At 35.4% G+C, this 12226-nt stretch overlaps 1 protein-coding gene across 1 annotated transcript; it reads left to right on the forward strand.

Annotated features, from left to right (window-relative positions):
- Positions 1–409: 409 nt before the first annotated feature.
- LOC117317329 (zinc finger protein 239-like) lies at positions 410–2707 on the forward strand. The gene is made up of 2 exons (XM_033872128.1): positions 410–567; positions 1623–2707. The coding sequence occupies exon 2, from the start codon at positions 1738–1740 to the stop codon at positions 2584–2586; it is 849 nt and encodes a 282-aa protein (XP_033728019.1). The 5' UTR covers positions 410–567; positions 1623–1737; the 3' UTR covers positions 2587–2707.
- The last annotated feature ends 9519 nt before the right edge of the window (positions 2708–12226 follow it).

The raw sequence follows: 12226 nt of genomic DNA on the forward strand, positions 1-12226 counted from the left end.
AACGTTAAATACAAGCCGCAACATACTAATATTCTCTTTAGCGAGATCGGTTGAGCATCAGACTAGTAGAACCGAGACTAGTAAGCCAGAGGTCCCGGGTTCGATCCCTAGTGGAGGCAGTGATTTAAGTTTAATTAATCATGCGCTCTGTTACAAGTTCAAGACTTTGCAAAACTTGATTTATGCATTTCAATACGACGTGCGACATCTCTTATGTATGTATATATGATTAAACTGTACCTAAACAGTACTTTCAAAAAGTAATATATATGTTTATGATGTCTTATAAACGCTCTTGATTATTTGTTACATGCTCTAAATGTTGCTAACATTCGCATGTTTATATCCTGTTTTTAGTCTTGTCCCCCAACTTTAGACAAGCGTTTGGACGACAGCGATTTATAAGCTAATTAAATTATGGTTGTTCTATGTAGATCTGAAGGCCTAATTTATAATACGTATAGTCTGCTAGCAAATGCATGGTGTTAGCTGTACAAGAAGGATTACCTATTTTCCTGACCAATTCGAAATGCTTTGGTCAAGCGCCAATTGATGAATTACAATAAGGTATAGTAAGACAAAATTGATTTTTCGTAGCTGTCAAAAAACGTAAACAATCGCATCTTTCAGTTTCAGTTTCACAAAAGATGCAATTTGTATCGGTTAACAAATGGTTCGTGTTTCTACATCATACATATATATAGGTCTATATGGTGTCGGGAACAAAGAAACTCGGGCTATTAAAGCTAGACCAAATTTCCCCTGGACCTAAATTAAACCAAATTGACCGACACATTATATATACAGACTAAGATCTATCAGAGTTACTTCCCTTCGCTTACTCAGTAAAATGTTTGAGCCTGCTGTCATATACAAAATGTATGGTCTTTATCGTCAAAGTGATGGTGTAACAGGAGTGGGAAAATGTAACGCCCAGTCCGTGACTCGAACCAGGGACCTTCAAACTCTAGACGGACATTCTAATCACGATTTAAACACAGGTGTCGGACGCGTTTTATAAAATAATAACATGTACTCTTATAGTTATTATTTTATAAAATGAGTCGGGCACCTGTGATTTAAGCTACCTGGAGGAGCAAACTCTGATCTCCTGAGTTTGGAAACACATAGATAGGTAGGTAGGTCACTGGCTTTCAGCCCAGTCCAATTCGGCTATAACAGATTGCAATCCACGGCCATTGGGGGTAGGGAAAGGACTGATCCTGCTATATACTGAAGGCCGTGTTTAGCTTTGACCAGTAGATCTATTGCGATGTCAATCATTTTGTCCACCCTTATTTTTATAAGAATATGACCGCTAACCAAAACAACATGAAATAAAATTGAGATTAATACAGCTTACCGGTACCTTATAATCATTGAATTTTGTCAATACGTACACTTATACAGATTCTGACTCTAGAAGCAATATTGTAGCAGAGCTGGACAGGCTGAATGCTAGTAGCCAGGTACATGTACATGTAGCTCAGATGGTTAGAGCTTCCGGCTGGACTTCGGAGGGCCCTTGTTCGAGTCCTTTTCTACAAGTTTCTGGTCATTGCATTTTTCCTCTCTTGTTACGATACAAGTTTACTTTGTTGATGAACGTCTTGCTGTTTCAGATTGTTATCCAGCGTTTTCCTAGTGATCATAATTAGCATGAAGAACCGAAAATTAACAAGTTACTGGAATTGAACATTTCTTCAGTGGTGCAGGATATATGGTGAGGAACCAAACATGTCAGGTTTATCAGGTATTGACCTACTACCTCACTTAAAAAATCACATCAGGACACAAACCGAAGAAAAATCACGGGTAGGAGAGACTAAGTCATACAAGTGTGATGTCTGTAGTAAGGAATTCCAATTCCTATGTGGATTGCGGAGTCATGACAGAATACACAAGGCAGAGGTCTATAAATGTGACGTCTGTGGAAGGGAGTTCAAATTCTCATCTAAACTCCGACGTCATGTCCGGACACATACCAGAGAGAAGCCATACAAGTGTGACGTCTGTGGGAAGGAGTTTAAGGAATCGTGTCAAGTTCGGGAACACTTGATGATACACACCGGGGAGAGACGGCATGCTTGTGACATCTGTGGTAAACAATTTATCAAAATATACGGTCTACAGGTTCATATCAGAAAACATAGAGGTGAGAAGCCTTACAAGTGTGGTGTGTGTGGTAAGGGGTTCAATGTAGCGTCACATGTACGAGAACATCTGATGACACACACCGGGGAGAAGCCTCACAGTTGTGACCTATGTGGTAAGTCATTCAGTCAGGCTACCAACCTACGAACACATATGAAAATACATACAGGAGAGAAGCCGTACAAGTGTGATGTTTGTGGGAAGGCGTTTAGGGACACATCACGACTTCAAATACACACACGGACACATACTGGGGAGAAACCGTGTAAGTGTCACGTTTGTGGTAAGGGTTTTAGTCAGCCCACAAACCTAAAGACACACATCAGGATACATACAGGAGAAAAGCCATACAAATGTGATGTGTGTGGGAAGACATTCAGTGACCCATCAGGGCTGAGGACTCACACTAGATCTTGTAAGGGAGATAATTAATTCAATTTTCGTGTTTACATACAAAAGTGATACATCAGTGAGGAGGTAGATCATAAAGAGTCAAAGTATATTTAAAGTACTGTATAATGTATATTTAAAGTACTGTATAATGTATATTTAATTTACTGTATAATGTATATTTAATGTACTGTACATGTAAAATGTATATTTAAAGTACTGTACATGTATAATGTATATTTAATGTACATGTATAATGTATATTTAATGTACATGTATGATGTATATTTAATGTACTGTATAATGTATATTTAAAGTACTGTATAATGTATATTTAATGTACATGTATAATGTATATTTAATGTACTGTATAATGACTATGTATATTTAATGTACATATATAATGTATATTTAAAGTACATGTATAATGTATATTTAATGTACATGTACATGTATATTTAAAGTACATGCATAATGTATATTTAATGTACATGTATAATGTATATTTAAAGTACATGTATAAAGTACATGTATAAAGTACATGTATAATGTATATTTAAAGTACATGTATAAAGTATATTTAATGTACTGTATAATGTATATTTAAAGTACATGTATAAAGTACATGTATAAAGTACATGTATAATGTATATTTAAAGTACATGTATAATGTATATTTAATGTATATGTATAATGTATATTTAATGTATATGTATAATGTATATTTAAAGTACATGTATAATGTACAATGTATATTTAAAGTACATGTATAATGTATATTTAATGTACATGTGTAATGTATATTTAATGTACTGTATAATGTATATTTAAAGTACATGTATAATGTATATTTAAAGTACATGTGTAATGTATATTTAATGTACTGTATAATGTATATTTAAAGTACATGTATAATGTATATTTAATGTACTGTATAATGTATATTTAAAGTACATGTATAATGTATATTTAAAGTACATGTATAATGTATATTTAATGTACTGTATAATGTATATTTAAAGTACATGTATAATGTATATTTAATGTACATGTATAATGTATATTTAATGTACTGTATAATGTATATTTAAAGTACATGTATAATGTATATTTAATGTACTGTATAATGTATATTTAAAGTACATGTATAATTTATATTTAAAGTACATGTATAATGTATATTTAATGTACATGTATAATGTATATTTAAAGTACATGTATAATGTATATTTAAAGTACATGTATAATGTATATTTAAAGTACTGTATAATGTATATTTAAAGTACATGTATAATTTATATTTAAAGTACATGTATAATGTATATTTAATGTACATGTATAATGTATATTTAAAGTACTGTATAATGTATATTTAAAGTACATGTATAATGTATATTTAAAGTACATGTATAATGTATATTTAAAGTACTGTATAATGTATATTTAAAGTACATGTATAATTTATATTTAAAGTACTGTATAATGTATATTTAAAGTACATGTATAATTTATATTTAAAGTACATGTATAATGTATTTTTAATGTACATGTATAATATATATTTAAAGTACATGTATAATGTATATTTAAAGTACATGTATAATGTATATGTATACTGTAATTTACAGTCTTAATATATAGCTTATAAAATGTTGATTGTGATTTCAATAGTGAAAATCTTGTTTTCTACATAACAATGCTGATGTTAGTATAATGTGGTAAAATACAATGTAGATTGTATTTACTATTATTATAATTATCTGCTAATCAAATTTTTGATGCAATCATGTCAAAATTTGTCAGTTAGAAAAAATCATAATTGCTCTGATTAACGAGCTCTTGACTTTGGATAGAAATACATTTTTACTTCTATTTCTATTTTTTATTTTCACCTTTGAAAATAAAAAAACTGCTCGAAATAGATTACTGTCATTACTCACCACCTATGAAATACAGAAACAAGAATCACATCACAATGAAAAAGAATGCCAATCTGATGTCAAAGGTCAAAACAAATGATTCCTGACCTCAATTATAGGATTGAATGTAGTACAGTGTAACAAGATTTTGTAACAAGATATCAAAACAATGATTATTTATCATGCTAACACGAAAGTTTAATATACAGCTGTAGATCTGTTTATAACAAAGCTAGAAGATCTCCAGACGGGATTGAAATACTGAAAGTGAATAAGCAAAGTGAATAAGCAAAGTGAAATAAGCAAATGGGAATAAAAATAAGCAAATAAGAATAAGCAAAAGTGAATCAGCAAAATGAAATAAGCAAATGAGAATAAGCAAATGGGAATACGCAAAGGGAAATAAGCAAAGTGAAATAATGAAAGTGAAATAAGCAATTGGGAATACGAATAAGCAAATGGGATGAAATAATGAAAGTGAAATAAGCAATTGGGAATACGAATAAGCAAATGGGAATAAGCAAAAGTGAAATAAGCAGAATGAAATAAGCAAAAGTGAAATAAGCAAAGGGGAATAACCCAATTTAAAAAAAATCATATTTGGTCTCCGGTTTACAAGGATGTCTAAACTTTTAAGAAATGTGCTGAAAACTGTCAACTGGATTGAGAATTAACCTGACTAATACAGTTGTTTATAATGTTTCATTTTTTATCAGTGTCTTCCAACCCCCAAACCCCACTCTCTATGAGTACCAGAAAGTGAATAATTGAACATACATGTGTGTAATATGTATATGATTTTTTCTGATCAGATTAAAGAATTAACTACATGTAACGTTTGTATGTTGAAATCAAACATTTTAACAGCCTCATCATGATCAGGTACAATTTTTGAAATAAAAGATTTTTCTTGTGAATTGACATTGGTATAAATGTTATTTCTATCTCTCATCAAACATGTGTAACCTTGATTTTTAAGGGAAATCTATGTGTACATATAACTTACACATCTTCAGATTAATGGAAGAAGACTGTCCACAAATCAAGATACTATACTATAATAGGTTTGGTTACTTGTCTCCTTTCACGTTGGTTGTCTGGTGTTACACTGTCACGGCAGTGGGCAGGTGTTTCACGAGAGTAGACTAGTATATCACGGCTTTAGGCAGGTGTTTCACGGCGGGACACAGGTGTATCACGGCAATAGGCAAGTGTTTTATGGCGGAAGACAGGTGTTTCTTTGCTGTAGACAGGTGTTTCACGGCGGGACACGTGTATCACTGCAGTATGCAAGTGTTTCACGGCGGAAGACAGGTGTACATGTTTCACGGCAGTAGGCAGGTATTTCATGGCGGTAAGCATGCGTTTCAAGGCATTAGGCACTGTGTTTCACTCACAGCAGAGGGCTTGTGTTTCACGACGGTAGGCAGGTATTTCACGGCGGAAGACAGGTTTACATGTATCCCGGCAGAAGGCAAGCACTTCACGGCAATAGACTAGTGTATTACGGCAGTAGACAGGTGTTTCACGGCGGGACACAGGAGTATCACGACAGTAGACAGGTGTTTCACGGCGGGACACAGGCGTATCACGACAGTAGACAAGTGTTTTACGGCGGGACACAGGCGTATCACGACAGTAGACAGGTGTTTCACGGCGGGACACAGGCATATTACAACAGTAGACAGGTGTTTCACGGCGGGACACAGGCATATCACGACAGTAGACAGGTTTTTCACGGCGGGACACAGGCGTATCACGACAGTAGACACGTGTTTCACGGCGGGACACAGGCGTATCACGACAGTAGACAAGTGTTTCACGGCGGGACACACGCGTATCACGACAGTAGACAGGTGTTTCACGGCGGGACACAGGCGTATCACGACAGTAGACAGGTGTTTCACGGCGGGACACAGGCGTATCACGACAGTAGACAAGTGTTTCACGGCGGGACACAGGCGTATCGCAACAGTAGACAGGTGTTTCACGGCGGGACACAGGCGTATCGCGACAGTAGACAGGTGTTTCACGGCGGGACACAGGCGTATCACGACAGTAGACAGGTGTTTCACGGCGGGACACAGGCGTATCACGACAGTAGGCAGGTGTTTCACGGCAATAGACTAGTTTAAATATATATGTTTGTTAGTGTACATCAGATATATGAGTAAATTACAAGTCTCATTTTGATAAGACTGTGTTTCTCCTGTAACAAGCAACAAAACGTTAAATATTTTTCTCAAAAGATTTATTTCTCAGACACCGCAAACAAACGGTAGATCTTAAAACGCAATTTCATGTTCAAAATTAAATTTTCATAACTATATACATGTAAGCTTATGGAGAACACCATAACTCGAACAATCAAGACACAAATGTATATTAAAGAAGGTAGAACATTATTATCCCGAATTAAGTCAACTCGGTCAAAAGTAAACTTCTCGAGTGTTCGTGATAACTGAATACATTTCAAGAATATTTTTATTGTCGGAACTAAATCTTTACTCCAATCTTTAACAGGATGTTAAGAGTTATCAGAGTCCAAGTAACAAAATTTATAGTACTGATAGAAATATCAATTCCTTAAAGCAAAACCGTCTCTAGAACATAAAATACAGTGATAGCACTATATGTACACGATTATTATTAAACACTTTAACATACCACCTTTAGAGTCACATCAATATAAAATACGTGTATCAATAACGCCTCAACCATGTAATAACCAACAGCCTGTTTGGGGCTCATAAGATCACCTAATATGGTCAACTAAAATTATGAAACATTTCTTTAAGGTTGGTAAGTATATGTGAGTAGACCTTCGTTTATCGCAATAACCAGTGTTTGAGTTTTTATGAGTGACGTTCCGGTGACTACACTGTCACCTTCATCAGATATAACTGATTTGTCTGATGACGGTCATCCTCGCGATCGGATACGCACGGTTGATTGGACAACGCTACGTAGCGTAGCGTAGTGCATTCAACCGTGGCTATCCGACGATCACGCATAACAGAGGGATCTTAGAGCCGAACCGTCAAATGATATTTATTGGTTCCACATTATACTGATCTTCTCTCTACTTTTACCCCTCTCAATCAATCAAGGTAACAAGATGATCCTATATATGAAATACCCGGGTATATCATTCAGGGAAATAGCGACAACAATTTTCAAATGTTACATTCAAAGACGGGTGCACGTTGACCATTCCATGTCGGCTTTCCTTATTAGTCTTACCAATTCTGAGCAAGTATACTAATCCTATGCATGTATATATAGTATGTTTGTATCCCATTACGTTCATACCACCGTAAACGCAATAAAAAAAAACCGTTTAATCCATATAAAATCAGAGAGAGATCCATCAAGACCCGTTTACGAAGAATAACAAACTTGAAATATAACAGAGAAAAGTCACAAATCATGGTTCTTCCAGTATTTCTCAGGTAGCATTAACAAATTTTAAGTGTTAAAATCTTAAAAGAAGAAGAAGAAAATAAAAGCTGATTCAAATTGAAATCGTGCTAAAGTTATTTTAAGTATTTGTGCATTGAAACTGTGAAGAAGAGATAACACAGGGATAGTGTTTTTAAATTATTACTATGTAAGTTTTTTCTTTACTTTGCTATGTATCTATTGGCGACTGACGAAAACTAATTTCGAAAAAAAAAACACGGAACTATTTTCAGATGAAATAACCTTCAACTGTCAAAATTCACGATGACGGTTCGTTCCACGACAAGCCTTAAAATTGACCAACCTGGGCCACCAGGGAAGTTACATACGATTTTGATAATCGTCCTATATTTTGTCGCGATTACAGTGATTACACTTTAATCCTCAACTGCCGATCCCCATGACAGTCGCAGGTCGGCTATTTTCAAAATCAATTTTCAAACATGATCGAGCGGAACAAATATGTGAATACTCAGAAAGATCATCTGATGACAACGGTGGTCTAGAAGTCACAAGCATTTTTTCTCAGTTAATAATTATTGGTAATTAAGTGGTTAATATATCTTAACATGGGCCGCGTTGGCCGAGTGGTTAAGGTGTCTCGACACTTTATCACTAGCCTTCCACCTCTGCGTCGTGAGTTCGAAAGCCACGTGGGGCAGTTACCTGGTACTGACCGTAGGCCGGTGGTTTTTCTCCAGGTACTTCGGCTTTCCTCCACCTCCAAAACCTGACACATCCTTAAATGACCTTGACTGTTAATGGGACGCTAAACAAAATAAACCAAACCAAACCATATATCTTAAACATTTGACAATCCATAATTAAACATACTTCCCAACAAAACATTAGTTAATCAAAGTCTGACGAATCCCCCCCACATGTCCAATGGTGGGACAAAGCTGTACGAGAGCTGATTGATAGGTTGTGAGCCTCGAATTGAAGGATTTGAATTTTGCTTTTGCCAGCGGTGTTTAAGGGCCTCAATACCACTTTTATAGAACTCCTTTTCTAGTCTGTTCAGAACGTCACCCGCTACATGTTAGGATTAGGGTTAGGGTTAGGCTGCCTGAAATAGCATGTTTTCTGTTTGAAATAGATGAAAGTCTGACGGAGCGAGATCAGGTGAATAAGGCGGATGCTCAATCAATTTTAAAGCCACAAACACGAATGGCAGCCATGGCAATGGCAGACTCTTTTACCCTAGCACTAACCTATTTTGCCCATTTTGCAAAAGCTGTTTGTCTTGTTTACTTTAGAGTGCTACCTCGTTGATATTCAATTCAATTTCAATTCATCTTTATTCCTTAAGTTTTACAACATATAAACTAACCAAATGAGACCAGTCCTTGGGTACACGGCCCTATATAGTCAGAGAACAGTTGGACTTAAAAAGAACATTATTGAGTACCTCCTTCAATGCGAGGCTCACAAATTATCAATCAGCACTCGTATATGAAACCGACATTTTACATCATAACAAGGAATTGTTTAATGAATTCAACATTCGTATATGTACAGAATAAAGAAGAATGCACACGTCACGTGATAAACACTGATTACGTCACTCACATGGATACTCTCACACATTTCGGTTGACATTATCGATATTAATACAGGTCTATTATATAGCTGATTCAGTTGGCAGTGGTGTAGATTCTCACATACGCGAGTTTTACCAGTCGGAAATTACGCACCCGATATGTATCGATCATAACCAAACACAAAAGTAAATGGGTACATTAATATGCAAACATAATCTCTAATCAATTGGTTTTTCTAAATAGAAATATTATTTCGATTCAAACCTTGCACCAAAAGTGCATGCAGTGCTAATCATATAAATGTTTTATTTGCGAATCAATAAAAAATAAAAGCTGATACGCGGCTTAGGCACATCCAAGATTTGTTAGCTTGATTTGCTAATTATAAAAATACTACCTTTAAATATGATATCTAATTCTCAAAAATGAAAGCAGCAACGACATTTTCTGTGACTACAAAGATTGAACATTATATAAATATGACTATATCTGCAGTTTGGATTCAATATTGACCATAATACGGATTTAATCTTTAAACAAAAAAATGTTACTGACACTTTTGAATTTTATGATTAGCACAAATTGCATCACCTTTTTTACATACTTTAATTTTTATGCCTGATTTTATACGTAATTCCTTTATGATGTTAAATGTTCTATAGCGTCAGCCTGGAAAGGGGCCGCGGTGGCCGTAAGGTGTCCCGACACTTTAACACTAGCCCTCCACCACTGGGTTGCGAGTTTGAAACCTACGTGGGGCAGTTGCCAGGTGCTGACCGTAGGCCGGTGGTTTTTCTCCGGGTACTCCGGCTTTCCTCCACCTCTAAAACCTGGCACGTCCTTAAATGACCCTGGCTGTTAATGGGACTTTAAATAAAATAAACCATAAACTAGCCTAAAAATGTAACCGGCTATTGTGAAGGACCAGACGATACCTCTCGGCGGTAAAGTATAGCTGTTGTCAGCATAACATTCGAAATGTCCTGTTCTATACTTATTTACTCATAAAATTGCGACAAAATCAAATAAAAGTCTTCATATGATTAAGACCGGACGGACGAAAAAATATATTCGATACAGCTACTGCATTCGAATTACCAGTGTTTAAAACACGTGTTTTTAATTTACCAATATAAAGAAGGGGGGAAATCTGGAGTAAACAAAACAATCGACACATTCTATTCTAGTGTTTTACTGTAAAGCCCGTAGTAGCTTTTCATTTAAAAAAAAAAAAGTTTTGTTTTTTCGTAGTTTTGATATCTTCGTCTCTTTTATTTATCCGTTTAACCTAATGCGTTTCTTTCCACTGGAAATATGGGGTACACATGCAGTTTGAAATCAGCTGAAAATTTACGTGTTAAATACCGTGCATTTGTAACTGATAAGTACCTTCATACAGTCATCTGACTGCAAAATCCATCGACGTCTTCAGCCAGGACCACCTTTCACTGGGCGTTTCGACTCCTATCCTGGAACGCCCTATTTGGTGCAAATATTCGCGTGTCAGTATTTTCACGTGTTCGCGTGTGGATAATTTCGCGGAGATTTAATGGTCGCTAAATAAGCGAAAATTTCCACGCCACGAACATTTCCACTTTTACAGTATATTGTTTGATGATTCTGACTGACGTATATAATGATTATGACCTATGTGTAGTATCACAAGTTCCCAAAATGTCTTTCCATTTTTTCGGTATACCGCGAGTACGGACCCGAGAGAAATTTACATTTCTTGAACTCTTAACTACATAAACTAATTTATACTTGGGATTGACACAAAGATATTCAACTGATACTTATTATTAAGGTATCACACAACTAATTCAGCCAATCAGCTGGTGTTTCACCTAAACCAAGTCCCTGAAGAAAATGGGTTTCTTGAGTTTGTAGCTATTTTCTGAGTAAATAACACATGCAATGGGCACTTTCTATACACGAATATAAAAAGTAGGGTCTTGAGATTCTAAATATCCAAAATATACACTCCTGGTATAAATGGAATGGGGTAGGATTCCAGGTGTAAAAAGGCGGGAATTCCCCAGGTGGGGGTTCCCCTGTCCACTGTAAATATCAGGGTTACTGTCTTCCAAATACTGGGTAGCTCTTATATGCTATTAAATCTATCCAATAACATCATTTTTCTGGTAGGGAAATCTTCAAACGTTAATTTGATATAACTTTCCCAATATTTGAACTTCAAATGAGCGATTGAGGGAATGCAGTCATTGGTTATAACATATAGTGAAATAATTAGTTGTGTGAGACCTTCATATTTGAAATGATGACTCAAAACCAGAACGGCGCTAAATGATACATTGTTAATTTGATACGAAACACTGGGAAAAAAATAAGGGGAAAAAATGAAACAAAACAATGGATATTGATTTGAAAAAAAATCACTTAACATAGAATTGAAAAATACATGTAACAAAAACACTGAATGACGCTTTGCCAATCCGAGTACAGTGTATATTGTATTACACTAATGATTTTATTGACCGTACTGCAAGGGAGCAATGTCATGTGTGTCCATAAATATGAAACGGTCATATTAGCCTCGATATGCGGATATAACGAATAATTAAACAAGGAAGTTACGACGTAAATTGGCCGTAACAAGATACGAGATTCAAATCCATTGTCTCTCGATTGTACCAGGGGTAGGCATCGATTTAGAAAATTAAGCTAAACAGTGAATTCGAAGTAGATACCGGAATATTTATTTCAATGTGACATTTTTGCAGCAACGGAAGGGTA

This window comes from Pecten maximus, chromosome 19, assembly GCF_902652985.1.
Source record: "Pecten maximus chromosome 19, xPecMax1.1, whole genome shotgun sequence".
Lineage (NCBI taxonomy): Eukaryota > Metazoa > Mollusca > Bivalvia > Pectinida > Pectinidae > Pecten > Pecten maximus.